General features: G+C 42.6%; 1 protein-coding gene across 4 annotated transcripts in view; it reads right to left on the reverse strand.

Annotated features, from left to right (window-relative positions):
* PHACTR2 (phosphatase and actin regulator 2) overlaps positions 1–17034 on the reverse strand; it is a 458184-nt gene that overhangs the window by 56163 nt on the left and 384987 nt on the right. For all 4 annotated transcript variants that reach the window (XM_085611660.1, XM_085611661.1, XM_085611662.1 and 1 more), the window contains one exon: positions 5004–5212. In XM_085611660.1, the coding sequence (XP_085467786.1) occupies positions 5004–5212 (209 nt within the window). The remainder of the gene's footprint in view (positions 1–5003; positions 5213–17034) is intronic.

Raw genomic sequence — 17034 nt, forward strand, 5'->3', positions numbered from 1 at the left:
ACTAAATAAATGAAGACCACAATACAAGTGCAAAGGAACATTAATCAAGAAACCAACCAGCATTTGGTCCATGTTCCAGAAAAGAAAACACAGGGGCAAAGTGTAGCATAATGGGGGTGACATGTGCTCACCAATGAAAAGGAAGAAAATATGATTGGCAATGAAGTCAACCAATGGTAAGTATTGGGTGGACTAGCAGCTCCTTTGTAGAATGTTTTTTAAGGAAACAATAGATCACTGCAAACGACATTGCTTGCACTTTCTCAGGAGAGATCTAAAAAAGGGCATTTAAGAGTGGGAAGGTGGCTGCTCCTGTGAACCAGGTAGGTAGAGGAGTTCACACTCTCTGAACATCACAAAGGTGCTGGAAGAGGAGAGTCTTCTGATAAGCCACTTCAGAAACAGGATATGTTGTGATTCCGTCTTGCAAATGGTAGTCACCAGAGAGCGAAGTATGGTATTGGATACTTTTTTTTTTTAACAAACTTTATTGAGCCATTATTCAGTGCGCATTACAATATAACAAATATCTCTGGCATTTTTCATTTTATTTTAGGTGTAATATTGACTCATCTGTTTTCATAAGAAAATATGCACATTTCAACCCTTATATCCCTCAGTTCCACATTACGGAAATAATAACGCTATGAATGTAGCATGCAGGATCATATGTGCATTTCGAACATCTCCAAGTTATCTTGGCTGGGATTTGTACTGTTATTCCCAAACTTAATCTACCCCCCTCCCTACCCCTTCCTGGTATTGGATACTTTAAGTAAAATCTAGCCAAAACTATTTTCTTAACTACCAACAGCGAAAGCGGGGAGCTTTCTATCAAGGCTTGGTCTTTATGTGAATGCTGGACTGCCAGCGGCACAGAGCTCAAACACTCTAAGTTTAAAAGCAGCCCTTGCATTTTCTTAGCAGAAGAATAGAAAACCTGAAAAGCCACAGATTTGCAGGAAATGTGTTGTTTCATTGCTTTAACTGAGAGTCCTCATAAACACAAATATAGACTGCACTTGCCATTTCAGGCTGTTGTAAAATAGCTGGATAAAGGATGAGTGAACAAGAACAAATGCAATTGCATCCAGCTAAATATTGTAAGGAATATTTTCATGAATGACTGGAACAAGGAATGAGACACTATTGAGGGCTTTATGTATGTTTCTTGTGCCCTGAAACGAGTGCTGCAAACATGGGCATCATTTAACATAAACCACCTCATCTGAACAAACTGAGCGGAAACTTTCATCTGCATTTCCATCAGGTTGACTCTGGCTCACATACCACCCTGCATGAGCAAGACTGTTCCGTTCTGGCCCATTTTAAACGGAAATGCGAAGTTGCATGGTAAGCACGTATGCACAATATAGAACCTTGACTACCATTCATTCTGCTAGGTGTCTGTTGAACTGAGCATCAAGCAGACTCTGTGAAAGACCCCTAGCCAGAATGTAAAGGTTGCCTACAGTGGTCTAGATGTCAGCGGGGACCTCCTGCAGTATCTCGGGATGCTCTTCATACATATTTGCTACAATCAAGGCGAGGAAGCTAGAGAAACCGGGGGTGGCATTCAGGCAAAAGATAGAGTTTTGGACTGATGTGCCTGGCTCCTCACCAGCACTCCACTCCAAATCATAACTTTTAATTTCTCTTTCAAAAATGGTGTTGGAAGGATGAGTCTTTATAGCTGGAGGCAATATTTGCCACCATCTTGAACTTTCAAGTAAAAGACACAGGTTCAACTTTAGTGGATCAGGGTAGACCTGCCAGTTTTCTTTGGCTGGATTGAGCACTGGGATTCATACTTCAGCCCTTAGTCTATGGGATGCTTCTGTTTGTACAGAGAGCCGGCAACTTCTGGAGCTCCAGAAGCAGTTTAGAAGACTTGATCTGAAGTGTAAAGCACACGATATGACAATTGGATATGTTTAACATGTTGCTTCATTTTGTTCACTATGCAGATGTCCTGGGCAATCAGGACAAAATGCAGGTAAACTCCAAAAGGTACTCCTTTATGGACAAAGCCCTCAATTGGCAGATCCCTCAAAGTTACCGGTGATTTATGAACTCATTAAAGTAGGCTAAATTAGTGTCTTAGATGCTCTTCGTATTTCTGGTCCTAAATGCGTGAAACAAGGCTGGCCAACATAAGAACCACTGTAAAGATAGGGATGATCAGTAACATCCAAGTAAATCTAAAATGATTGAGGGGCAAAGGGACAAGAGAATTGAGGGATGTAAGACTTGGATTAGGAGGAGACACAACAGTACCCGTGAGAATATGCTATTCAAGTAGTCTTGAGGCTAGTGCTACCAATCACCACATCTATTATACATGGACTAGGACGAAAATGAAATCTTTGCTGCTGGGATATCATCAGATGGGATATTTTCAGCATTTATATGGCTTTCACCGACTTAAGATTTTCTCTGATGAAATACACAGGATCTTAAACACTGCAGGTCATGTTACCCCAAACACCAAACCTGCATCACTGGCAATATGGGGGATGACATACTATTTAAATAGGATAGGATGCTATATAATTTGGGATTTATGATCACTCATCGAGACACAGCTATACTATAAAGAAGTCCAGAGATCCCGAACCTGGCATGCTATAAATCCAATCTGATTTGGTGAAGATTTGCTGAAAAAGAGTAGAAGCTGCCCAATGACACACAAGAACCTCTAGAGACCCTGAATAAGACAGAGAAATTATTGGCAGAGAAACAGTGTAATACCAAAGGATACAAATAACCAAGAAATAGGAGGAGATGAGTGTTGCTCTCCCTCACAAATGCCTGTGCACTATTCTCTTCCCCAATACAATTGGTCACTGATAATGGGATAGCATAACCTGTGCTTTTTAAGGCTCATACATATCTGTTGAATGGGAGATTGGCAGAAAGACAGATGCTGTAGACAAACCTTGTGCTTTCAGTCACTGCTACCGGTTTGGTGTTGATAATAACAATAAAAAAGTTCCCGTCAATAAGGCTGAGCAAAACTTTCCTTCCGTAAGGAGGTTTCTAAAAAGGTCCTCTTTCGATAATGCATCGCCATTGTCACTGCTTACGTGCAGATGACCAGTTGCACATTCCAGTGTGGTGCTCTGGTGGAGAAACTTGCGCACTGCTGCCAAAATCCCTATGAACATACCTATCAAGGACAAAATCGACGAAGAGGAAGATATGATTGTAATATTGCAACCATTATTCTTATAAAAATACATGCTTGCAAAGGGCTATAGACAACCCTATGAGCAAATGGTTTGCACAGTATTTATTGTGCTTAACTGACCTCTATCAGAATTGCAAATCATGCGCTCAATGTTTGTGAATATTTTAAATACACAAAAAAGTAATTACATAGGGGTCCCTTTTCTCACAAGCTTATACACCTATTCTACGCGGGGCTCCTAGCAGGCAGGCCACTGTATACCAAAAATATGAGACACTCTTGTGACCACTGATGGTTTGTGCAGGAGACAAGAGGCCCACAATACAGGATGGAAAGATAATTGGAAGGCCTTACATCTCAGAGAACACCAATGAAATGTCCTAGAGGAACACCAAGGAGACCATCAGGGATCCCATAAACCAATGCCAAAAACGAAAATGACAAGGCAGCTTTCAGGGACTCTGAAAAACTCATGGAAGTGGCACGGCCGCACAGGTTGTCAGTGAATTATTTTTTTACACTAAGAACATTTTGTACTTAAAAGTAAAGAAAATATTTACACAACATATGGTTCATCATTTCTTCCTTTAGGGACTTATCCTCCGATGGTGCGCCTTTCAGGAATTATTATGACTTCATATCTGCTGCTTGCCCACTACGTTTAAAGGATGGAGATACTGGTCATACACATCTGCATCTTCCTCCATGTAAAACGTCCATGCAAATCTAGGGCAGGCACGATAGGAAGGTTGGAGTGGGATTTCTGGGCTGGCACCAATAGTCCTCATTTGACTCAGAGAACAGAGCATTCACTTATACAATTCAAACCTGTACCCCATGAATCCGGCAGCCCCAGAAGCCCAGATGGAAAGCATTACTTGAATAACAAGATATGGAGATAGAAAATAGGTGTTTGTGCACAAAACAGAAGGAAATCTGTATTGGTCAGAAAGCAGAACCTTTTCGCTAGTAGGTACAGTCTACATACAACCCACTTGATGCAGAACTTAAGTGGTGGGTTCTATCTTACGACGGAATTGTTTAAACCACACTTTATGCTGATTTTTCTCAACATTTTGCTTTGGAGAAACGATTTTTCCCCCCCACTAAGTTTTGCTTACTTCATGACTAAATGAAAACCTGGAACCCTAATCCAAATCCACACGACTTTTTCTTTCACCCATTAAATGTTGTTTAACCAATCTCTTGCCTACCCAACCATGTTTTTCTTCGTCACCCACCTCTGTGGCGCCAGTGTAGCAAGCAAAAAGAGGATTGGCATTTGTCTTGTTGAACTGTATCTGCTTTTGCAGAGGACAGAGGCTGACAAGGAGCAGTCCCCTCGATAATATATTGTATATTTTCATTTTTGTAATTGTGAATTTCACTATGGGCTTAATAGACGATGACCATGGTATATACAAACAGGATTGGTATGCACTTTCACCACTTGCACATTTGATACGAATAATTTAGGATTTGGGCCATATGTTGAGCATCAATGTTTTTTAATTGGTAGGGATCAAACCAGTCAAACTGTTAGAGAATGCAAAGAATAGTAAAACCTAACAAACAATCTATCATCTCCACCTCTGGAAGAGTTAGCGTAAAACCCCCTTACTGACTTTAATCATACAACAGTAAAAACAGAGAGAAATGGTTTTGCTCTACTTATTGCACCAGTGCATTGTTTCCACATTATGTTATTTTGCTCAAGATTGAATAATGTTTCCATTGTTATTATTCAGGGACTTTAACCTTTTGATCTTTCATAAGACTTAATGGAATTCCTATCCCACCAACAATCTCTTACTTTGTGCACTTCCATCATCATCATCGTCGTCGTCATCGTCATCCGTGTACAGGATGGGCCCGTCAGAGTCCGAGTCGGTGGTCACATTCTCCCTACTTTCGCTTTCACTGTCTGGTGGCAAGGACGCGTCAGAAGATTCATCGGTGGTCTCCTGGCTCACCAGGCCTTCGGCCTCCATTAGGCTCTCCTCATCTGTGGCGCTGGAGCAACTGAAGTGGGAACACAGAGGAACAGTAGGCTGTGACATCACTGCATGAGGTGCCACCAAAAATGCTTTGATACAAACATGGTACAGATGTAAACAATAGAGTTTTACTCAAATTCATGAAGACCGCTAAAATAAAACTAAACCATAATGGACAGCAAAACCTTTAGAATTATTCATTCTTTCAGCATCAAGAAAATTCAAAGGGTTTACAGTGAACTTTATAAAATATAACACCTATTAAAAAGAAAAATAATTCATTAGGAAGTTATCAAGCAGTAGGGTATGGAACAAGCTCAGCCTCCGAGCCAAGCCAGCCATACTAACCCGGCACGAGGGACCGAGTTCCTTACCCACTTATATTCAGCATCACGATGCAGCACTGGGAAAGGCCACTGTACTTTATCTTAGTCTGATCACATAAAGAAACCAAAAAATAATTCAGAAAATTTTGAGAGATAAAAAAACCACAAAAAAAAAAAGTAACATGACCCAAAACAAGCGTTGGCAAGGCCAATAGGTATGTCATTGACTGCCAGCTTTTTGGGTTTGTCAATGTTTGAATTGTTAGGATGTTTGCAAAAATTGGGGAAGCTGCCAGGCACTCATCAATCTGAATAAACACTCGTTGGCTAACAAAACAAAAATATATATTTTCTTTTGGTTTCAAAAGCACACACTGGCATAGTAGTCCATCGCACTTAATGCAACTACTTTGTATGTTGCTCTGTCCTTTGTGAAAGGGCAGTATGTTATTTACACACAGAGACGTGTGCTGACCCACCTCACCCATGCTGTATGCTGTAGTGGGCAGAAAAAAACGGAGTCACACAAAAACGGTCCAATGTACGAAGAGGGCTGGCTGAAAGCTACTAGAAGTATATTATAGATATACGTTTAGTAAAATCAGAAGGTCGAGTGATACCAGACTTATAAATAAAACATTTGTGAATGTTTCAAAACCAAAATAAGGGGGATACTGCATACTTCTGCAGAGTGAATGGTCCATCTCAGAAAACCATATGAGGAGGGAGCGCAATCATTCCTATAGCAATCGACCCTGAGCAATGCACCCCTTAGTGCTGCCAACATTTCTGTATTCTAGTTTTTATGTCTACTAATCAAGTTTTTATTTGGAATGAGTTCTCATGCTGAGCAGGCACATAACCGAATGATGAGACCACTGGATTGTATGTCATCAAGCTAACACAATTTTTTTGATGTGTACAATACTGTTTTTTTGTAATGCTTCAAGACACATTTTTGCCATTTCTAAGCACACTAAATATCAGATGGGACTACTGCACAACTTAATGGTACTCATTTTATCTGTGTTTGATAGGCAGAGTTGGCCTTGCTCGAGTTGAAACTTAGCGAGACTTTCATGCACTGAGCCACTGAATGCCTCATTAATGACAATCCCACACTACCCTATTTCTACACTCTCCCTAAGACACAAAAGGGGGTACCCCTACCTCCTGGAAGGCCCATTGTTTCGGGGATACGGTCAATCTTAGAACCTCTTTCAAAATGTTGAGGACCATTTTTTCCAACCGTTGGTCATAACAACCCCCACATTCCTTCAAGACACTAGGGATGTCCTGAACTTGATTTAGACAACCAACCTGGAGGGCACCCAGACGGACGTCTTAGTCACTCTTGACGCCGAAGCCCTCTATACGAATATTCCACAATTAATTACACTTGAGGTCGTAGAGGAGACCCTAAGAAATACCACGTGGACTTCTCCCACCCCCATAAGTTTCATTATGTAATGCACACACATTGCCTTGACAGATAATTTTTTCCAATTTGAGGACCATCTTTACCACCAGACCCAGGGAACTTCAATAGGCAGCACCTTCGCCCCACACCTGGCATTTCTTTACATGTCAGACTTCGAGGAGACATATGTGCTCATTGACACCAACCCGTACATGAATAATGTCTCCCTGTGGCGTCTTTATATTGACAACATACTGGTGTTTTGGAAAGGCGACACAAATCTGAACCCTGCATTTATTTCCAGGATCAACAACCTGAATCCCTACCTCAGGTTCACGGCTAACACCTCTGACCATGAATTACTGTTTTTGGATCTAATGATCAGACGGAACAACAACAGACTGGAAACAATCACTTTAAAAATAAAACAACAGATAGTCACAGCCCTTCACTATTCAGTAGCTTCTACCCAAAAGCTCTAAGAGAAAACCTCCCTTACGGGCAGTACCTGCGAATAAGATGCAACTATAGCAACCTGCAGGATTTTAAATCACAGGCATCAGAATTGACCAATCATTTAGCCATGACAATAAATACCCAGTAGCCAAAATAAGATTTGCTCAGAAGAGAGCACACAACACTAACAGAGAGGAATTACTTGAGACCCAACCAAGAGACAAAACTGATCATTTAACATGTGTAACCACCTTTCCACCAGAATTTAACATGACCAGGCGAATTATAAAAAAACACTGGAATATTCACCATGTAGGTGACTATCCCCCAGTACACCTAGGTTTGCATTTAAACGTACAGCAACTCTGAAAGACCTGCTGATCAGTACCAAGCCCGGAAAAAAGACGCCTCCACCACAGAACACCCTGTGGAACTTGTCACCTATAACGGGCCATTTACCCTGTGGACAATGTGTAGTTTGTCCCTTGACAAAAACAACCAAAGAAATTACACTAACCAATACCTTGACTTGGCTACAAAACAAATTCACAAACTGCAACACACGTAATTGCATCTATCTTATTACCTGCCCTTGCTAGTTACAATACATAGGCATGACTACCCGCCCTGCCAAAACCAGAATCAATGAGCAACACAAAGATGTGTGCTCATTTTGCTGAACATAACCATACTACCAATGATTTAAACTGGACAATTTTGGAAGCACACCCACTAATATCGAAAGAGACGTTGTTTAGGAAAGAAGAGAACTGGGTTTTTAAACTTTCCTCACACACACTGGGTCTCAATGATGACATACCTTGGGCAGAGTTGACTCGCTCTTGATCACGACATACATTACTCCTGTAGATGGTTATGTCCCTGCCATAATTACGTAATGCAAATATGGTACATTGTTTGAAGGTAATATCATTTACCCTCTTCACCTTTACAGTCATAACTTTAGACCATGGTGAACACCACCTATTGATTATTCGAGGTAGCTTACCTTGTTACCACCACAAGCATCAGCTATCACTTGATGAATAGAGTCGCTACAGCTGCACACTACTCATTGTACAGCCACTATCGTTATAGCGATTTCTACCTACCTCCACATTAATGATCACTGTAAGCATAATACATTCTTGTTTTTAATGACTCCTAACCAGACCTTGGGTTCTTGTTCCTTTTTTATCTCCTCCTCTTCCCCGTTTTAGGTCTTCTTCCGCAGGGTCAATTGGACCCGGTTCACTTCACTGCATCTAGTTACTAGTTAACTACACCAATTTATGAACCAGCACTGCGGTAGTGCTAGAGTACTACAATTCCCTTTTTGGTCCTGATGAAGTGCCACCAGACCCGTTACAGGCTACTTTGGCATGAAAGAGGTCGACCCTATGCACCACACTAGCCCTATAGGATCATTATATCCAGCTGGGGCTCACTATTTTTAGCTAGGCTCGTGCTCCCTGTGAATAAAATAAATTTGTTAGGGATGCTCTAGACCTATTTTATCATCACACTCATAGTACTACCAAGCCCACACACCGCACTCGCCCTACGGCTTCATCACCAAAAGATCTCCGCCAAAGAGCCCCTTCATGTGTGCCTGTCGGGCATTGCAGTACCGGCCCGACGAGGAGCAGGCCCAATGATGAAGCATGGCATCCTTTGGGGTGTGGAGGGCACTTTTTAGAAAGACCTCCCTTTCCCCTGCACCTTCAGGCACTGCATATCCTTGTGTTTCTCACCACTGGGTTGTATGTCATCAAGTTAACACAATTGCTTTTGATGTATATGATTCTTTTTTTTTGTAGTACTTCAAGACGCATTTTTGCCATTTCTAAGCACACTAAATATCAGATGGGACTAATGCACAACTTAATGGTACTCATTTTATCTGTGTTTGATAGGCAAAGTTGGCCTTGCTCGAGTGGAAACTTAGCGAGAATTTCCTGCACTGAGCCACTGAATGTGTGCCGGTCTATAATATGCATCCATTTCATTCAATACACTGAAGTGCTGGATGGCAGGTGCTTAAGTAAGGTGCAAATGGGTTTCCCACCCACAGAGGTAATGGCTCTCAACCCAGTCTCCATCTTTACTGTGCAAAGCTTAACAGAACACTGACTCGGTCCCAGATACAACAAAGAAACTCTAGAAAAAACAAGTCTATTGGTTAAAACACTAATAGAAGAAATACAATCAAAGCCTAACATTACATGGAACAGGCTATGATTCTCCAGATGTAACACAAGCTTGTACAGAAGAACATTTTCTATCACTATTAACGTATGCGAATGCTTGGAGTCAATTGCTGAGGACTCACTCGCAAGCCCACTCAAACATGACCTAGCGGCACACTTCCAGTGGCTCGCTGTCATAATGGATAGAATCTGTCCGGCACACTTACAGGGGCTCACTGTCATATGCATAGAGTCGGTGGGGCGCTCTCCTTTTCCACCACATGAGCAGCTTACCTCATCTCTAGGTAAGCAATCCCTCACGCCTTACAAAGAGATGGGGACCAGCTTAGGGAGAAGAAACTAGGCTGGGTATGAGGTACAGGAATCTGAGCATCCTTGCAGCAATATCCCCTCTAACCCCTAAAGAGGAGGCCATATGGGTCTTTGGTGGCCCTGGAGCTTCACTCAGGACCTGGGACCCCACCCCCTTCCCTACTAGGAATACACAGCCTGTGTGGGATGTGGGCACCTCTGGTCCTAACACCAACTCAACCACTTCCAAGCAGTCATGCAGATACTTCAGTCACTTAAATTAACCATCTAAAACACTCATCAACATACTGGCAAGCAGGTGCATCTAGGTTGCCTCCATCTTGCCACTGTGTTGCAAGGCAGATCTCATTAGGCTGGGCTACGACCGCACGGATACCCATAGTGCCACAAGGGCCTGACAAAACCATCTCCTCATTCTTCAAAAGACAGTGATGTTGCACAAGAAGCAAGTGCAAATTAAACAGCAATCAATCTCAAAACACATATTTCTGTAAGGAGAACTATTACACATGATACCACCCTCAATCGGAACAAACCCAACAGCTTTCTGCAACATAAAAAACGAAATGCTGGGGCAGCAAAATAAAATGACCATTCATCTGAATGTGGAAATTTGTTGAGTTAGTCACACTAGCAAACAATGAATGGTGTGATCTGTTGGTATATAATGCTAACGGACAATCATTCACATTTACAACCTCTTCATGTTCTAACTTGCAATAGTTACTACATGCAAACAACTATTTTTTAACTCTCATCTCACTCTACATTAAATTTCTAGGTCGAGCATGGGCAGAGCATGCGCTGCTCTGCGAGCCATGCAGTATTGGTGTATGTACTTTAATCCCCTCCCACTCTCCACCCATATTTGTCATTGGCTTGTGACACTGTCTTCTTAAATGCTGGCTTCTGATTTGTTATTAGGCTCGTTAGTCCCTCCTTAGTACCGCCTTACCTTCATTTGAAACCACCCCATGAGAACTGGCCCTTTTACTTCGGTTGTTACATGGTATGTCTTCTTTAGTCTGTAAGCAATATTTTCTTTAAAGTGTTTCTCTTACTGCAGGAGGGTTTCTCGTTCACAGTTGTGACCACCGGCTTGTTTATTTAACTTGTAGCAAACGGGGAGCTCTTCAAGGGCCATGGGAGACAGAAAGGAGCAACTCAGCGATGCCTTCAAGCATTTAGAATGCAATAGGTCTCGCATTTGCGTGAGTTTAAGCTATTGGCATTGTAAATGACAATGCCTTTTATTTATGTTTTAAAAACCAAAACATAAATAAGAGGCACTGTCGTTTACAATGCTAACGGCTCAAACTTGCGTAAATGCGAGGCCTATTGCATTGCAGATGCTTGTTAAAATTTGTGTTTGCTGTTCCTGACTCTTGCCTGACCGATTCCATTCCTGAAGTTGCTTCATTACAAAGCCGCACCTATCTACTTCTCTTTTCCATATGTTCCCTTGGCCCCTACTCCTCAGCGTACACATCTTTCAATATTTGTTCTTTTCATTCCTCGTGCTACCTTTCAAACTAATTTCTCCTCTTGTGCCTTCTGCCTATACTAGCCTTATCCTTGCAACACTATCCCCCTCTCTGGGAATTCATCCTCTGGTCCTGTCAGATAGTTCTTCCACGTTTTTCCTGCCACAAAATGCAAGATAAAACATTAGGGTAAGTTACAATGTGATATTCTATGTTTACAGTACATAATACTTGCCGGCTTTCAGTGCCATTTTGATTTGGTGAATTTTTGTGGAGCCTTTTTGTGTTGGTAAGTAAAACTGATTATCCAGTGTGCATGTGCCAGGGCTGAGCAGGTCTATAAATACCCATGGATAATTATTTATGAAGAAAATAAACAGAGGTAATTGTCCATGTACACAGTCGACGCTTGTGTGTTCTTACACCCAACCCAAATATTCCAAACATTATTGGCTGCAAATATCACAATGAACACTGTATAGAAACTTGGTTTGGGAAACGCTCTTGCCCAGCTGGGCTCAATCAGACCTCCCACAGAAACATACAAGCGCTACAACTTAAATTTGGTGCAACAAATCAGACGCATTCCAATGTTGGATAATATTCAACAAAAAACTCACTCTGGGTGAAGCCCCTGCCCTCGTGGGCCCAACTGTTCACAACAATCAGAAAAACATACAGGCCACCATTTAGATTGGATGAAACAATCAGCATATTTCAATTTGTGCTAATGTCAAACCAAAATATCAGAGTTTTGCAAACTTCGATTAAAACATATCACAATAGTGTGAGGCAGCTGTTTTAAAGATACATCAATCAAAATGATGCTTGCAAGCACTACCTGTGCTTAAAGAGACACTGCCACATAATATACGATATATATAAATGGTGTTCAAAAAAATACTTATTGTGCCTCCGCAAAAATTAGGAGCCCATCCACGGCCCTGTTTGTAAGATGGACTCTTGTTGTAACAAGTGCATCCCAATTCAACTGATTGTTACCCCATAATCGGTCCCAGGATGCTTGTTTCTGGTTCAGGGAAGACCTGGCTTGGCAGTTCGGGCTGGACTGTTCCCATGAGGCACAGGGTCAAGACTGATTTGCATACAGCTGGGTCTGAACTGAGGTGGCGAACTGAGCTAAAGTACGATGATGGATTCAACCCAGATCTGTGACGGGAGGGGGTGGGGGGGAGAGTGTCTGAAAAGTTTCAGTTGTGTTTGCATCCAGAGTTGAACCATCCGGTCTCCTGAGGTTCTCTATGCTGTGCTCTCCCGGTCAGTCGTTTAGCGACATCATTGCACATTGTGCCAAACTCTCGGACAACATTCCCTGGGGGAGAGTCTAACCGCAGACACCCCATTATTGTGTGGTAGTTTCCTCTGATGGTATCTTCCTCAAACCTTTGTGGGTTAATCTTACCCCAATTTATTATGATACTCGTTTGCATGATAGTAAATAGGGCGTTCATTACCCTCTCTAGCCTGGATATGTACCTTTTGGGAGGCGATTATGGTCACTTGCACAATTGGGTACCACCCTACAATCATGAACAAATAAAATACAATTCCTAGATACCAGCAAAAAATCTATAAAACTGTCCCAGCCACAGCCAGTATAAGTGGGACACTGCAGTAAAGAGTCAGTGACACCCTATTCATATAATCCAAATTGTTCCCTATAAGAACAGAATTTAAGGGTTCACCCTGGTGCGAATGAACAAAATGGGGCTGGGGTTAACCCTCAGTATCTAACAGCCCACACACACAATGGGAGCTATGTTTGCAAATTGTACAATTAAAATCCCCCACTCAATGGATGCATAACGGTTGCCACTTCCCAGTGACTTGTGTAATCTCATTTAGTAAAGATTCAATCACCTGCCAGTTATTTTGGTCAAAATATTATGGTACCAGTTTACCAATAGGACTTTTACCTTAATTAAATTGGAGATCATAATCAATTGGTACCAAGGTGACGAACTTAAACAATTGACCTTTATAGATCCATATTTTACCGCTATGAGTACCGCAATCCCTCCCTTTGCCTTTGCTGCAGCCGAGGCAAAAGCAAGGACACAGAAAAAGCGATATAGCAATATCAGCTCTAGACCAGGTTTCTTGAAGGCAAATGACGTCAAAACCTCTAACGAATCCTAGCCAGTCCTCGTTCATTGTTTTCGAGCGAATGCCTGCAATGTTCCAAGAGATGACTTTAAAAGAAGGGGTAACATTTCCCTGACTTGGTGATTCCCCAAGTGTATTAGTGGGTGCATAAAATATAGTGGGTGCTAAAAGTGCTGAAGATGCTGGCCCTTCTGGTGCGGGGTCAACATCATCCAGGGCCTTCGCTCTGCTGTTACATGCCTGTTCCTCAACTCCCACCTCCGTTTAATCTCTATGATAAACCCGCAGTCAGTTATTTATAATGAGGCCTGAGAGAGTTTCAAAGCGATTCGGGTGAGAAAACAACATTGGCTGTGAATGAGGAAGAGTTCTTACACCTACGGCAGGGAACCCTGGGCTCAAACAACTTCCCTTATGAGGTGGATAGAAAACACCCAACGGATAGGTCCTTTTGCGATCATTCTCCCCAAGTATATCCTTGAGGCGCATCAGGAGGAAATGCACGTACCAGGGGTCCCTAAAATTGAGACCCAGACAATCGCCCTCAACAGATTTAGCCGTGTGTCCCAGCCAACTCACCCGCCTAGCCATGATAATATTGTCTAATAAATTTGCCTGTGGAGATATTTTACTACTACACCAGTAGGCTGATTTGTTAATAAGGCTTTGGCAATTTTCTTGACAGCCAATGGGAAGATGGGCAACTCCAGTAAGTACCAGGGTATTGGGGGTGCAATCTGGTGGTAAGTTAAGTATGTCCTTAGCTCCCCCCCGCCAAGTGATGTGTTTGCTACATGTTTTTTATTTGGATTCAAGTGATGGTGGCTGACCCCAGTTAGAAGATTTGTGTAAAGTAGTTCGAAGACCCTTGCCCCCCCACCCTTTGACTGTTTCTAGATGGTACTGTTTCCCAAGGAGGACGATCTGGAGATTCTGTGGAGTGATCTGCGGGTTGATCCTCCCTTGGGGCTTCTTCCATGGGGGTAAGGTAAGTAATAGCCCTATGGGCCTTCTCAGGATTGGTTGGAGCAGCCATTTTATTTATTTCATTAACCTTATCCCTTTGGGTAACATGAGCTGATAACTTCGTTAGATCCCTTACCATAAGGGCAAGCTGTTCTTCAATACAATCTAGACACTCCCGAATGGGAGCTAATGCCTCTGATAATAATTCAAAGACTTTACAAAGGGGGACTTCTACCCCCTCTTTTGTGGACCCTCTGCCCTTATCCAAGCTCCTTTTAGTCTTGTTGCCTATTACAGGATCCTGCCTTGTTATTTTAGTCAAAAACAAGATATCGTTCCCGAGCATAAACAAAGGAGTGTTCAGGCAGAAGGTATTAATATTTCAGAGAGAAGGTCCCGTCCATGGGTTTCAAAAAGATAATCTTACCAAGTAGGGTAAGTATTATAGCCGGTATCCGTCAAACAGCGCAGTATACTTCAAGAAAGCTTTAAATTACAAACGGAGTACTCTCCACTTATTCGATTAATTACTGCTCCAACTACACGACTTGCTGACCGGAACATTTATTCTCCGTGTAGTTTCGAGATACTCACCCATACTGCGCTGTTTATGACGAATACCGGCTATAATACTTACCCTACTTGGTATGGGTACCACATATAGATTTATCTAATTTGTGGAGTGTTGCTTACTTTGAGATTCTTTATGCCCTGAGGAAGTCGTTGGGCCATTCACCCAAGACGAACCACGTGTTGGCTGCAAACATTTCTGTCTTCCTGTCATCATGAACCACTATGTCATATCCATAAGGGGAGATCCTGAAAATTAAGATAATAAAGAAGATTATCTTTTTGAAACACATGGACTGGACCTTCTCTCTGAAATATTAATACCTTCTGCCTGAACACTCATTTGTTTATGCTCGGGAACAATATCTTGTTTTTGCATTTATCTTCTGTGTACCTAATGTAACGGAGGATTATTGGGACATTGGTGGCTGTTTCCCTTTCTGTTCCCTTGAGCATTCTTCTGTCTGTCTTAAATACAAAAAATTGATTTTGCGCAAATGTAACCTAGCCACGCTTTGAAGTCCAATTGTTATTTTAGTCACTGGTGAGGTGCCCTTTTGTTTCTGTGCTAAGCCTCCCCCTTCAATTCTCTTCCGTTTCCCCCCTATTACTTGAGGGGATATGTTCTCCACCAAAATTGTGTTTAAAACAGGCACCTTTCGGGCCTCTTTGGCTCGGGTTTGGTCATTATTCCTAATTATCACAACGGGTGAGATGGGTACACGAGACCTCTGTTCACTGTCAATACCGTCAAGGTTAATATTAGCATCTACATGGGCTATTGGCGGTAGGGCAGCGTTAGCGGCAGGGGTTAGCGGAAGTCTACGTTCTGCTTGCTCAATTTCCTTGGTAAGTGGCCCCACAGCTTTTTGAAGGAAGCCATCCAATGTGGTACCAGTAGGTTTTGGAACAGGCATAGTTTTCCATTTTGCCATGATTCATCAGATGGGGTAATGTTGCCAATCAAGGAGTGGGAAGAAAATACACTGATATAATAAGCGTTTGACTTTTATAGTTCTGCAAAGATAAAGGTTATCCGGGATTTATCATAAAGTCCCAAGATCACAGGCCGAGAGAATGTAATAACGAAGTCCAGTGAAAACATTCACTGGCATTAAGGAACAGCTCCCACTCCCAACGCTCTCCTCAGGTCTTTAACCACACCCTCAGCTGCAAGAGATGGTAACGTCGTTATGACAGTCAGTAACAGTGAAACACACAGGGGCCTTAACCATATAAATCAATCCACACAATGGCAGACCCCCCAATAATCCTTTGGCCTCCTTATATTCCACAATAATGTCTTGTGAATAATGGTGGGGCAGAGAGCCAAAAGCAACAAACAGATCCACCCGTTCTTCCTTCCTGGTGTTACTGTGTGCTTCCTCTTGTCACAGAATACCCGACACAGGATTCAGTGCGCTCCACAAGCTGTTCCGGTACCGCCTCTAACTAAAAGTAGCTGTACTACAATCCAAATGGCCAGAGCTAGAGAGTCTCGCATGTAAGAGTCTAGCATCTAAAAGATCTCAGAAAACTATAAAAACTATAAATGACAGGAGGGTCCACTAACCAACTTGGGCAGTTCAAGAGTCCATCTTCCAGAAAAAAAGGGGAATGCCCCAGCCCAGTCTGTGACAGGCTAAGACGGGCCCGACTGCTGCTTAATTACGTGCTTCTGAGCGCGATCAGGGCATCGTCAAATACTGCCGCTTCCTGGGTGATATAGTCCTCCCCCTGTGCTTGTATTTATTGTCGACGGACGCCATAAGCAAACACGGAATGCAGTTGTGTACTAGTTTTAGTGCTGTGCCCAGAAACGAAGGGGGATGGCCCTGCCTCTTCCTGGCAATGACGGGCCTGCACAGCGGGAGTACTGGGCTGCAGATATGTGGCAGCAGGAAGTGACGTTGCCCTTGTTGGAGCCTGGGGGCTGAAGTCCTGCCCGGCTCGTCCTGGTTCGTGTCCCGCGCAGC

This window comes from Triturus cristatus, chromosome 6, assembly GCF_964204655.1.
Source record: "Triturus cristatus chromosome 6, aTriCri1.1, whole genome shotgun sequence".
NCBI lineage: Eukaryota > Metazoa > Chordata > Amphibia > Caudata > Salamandridae > Triturus > Triturus cristatus.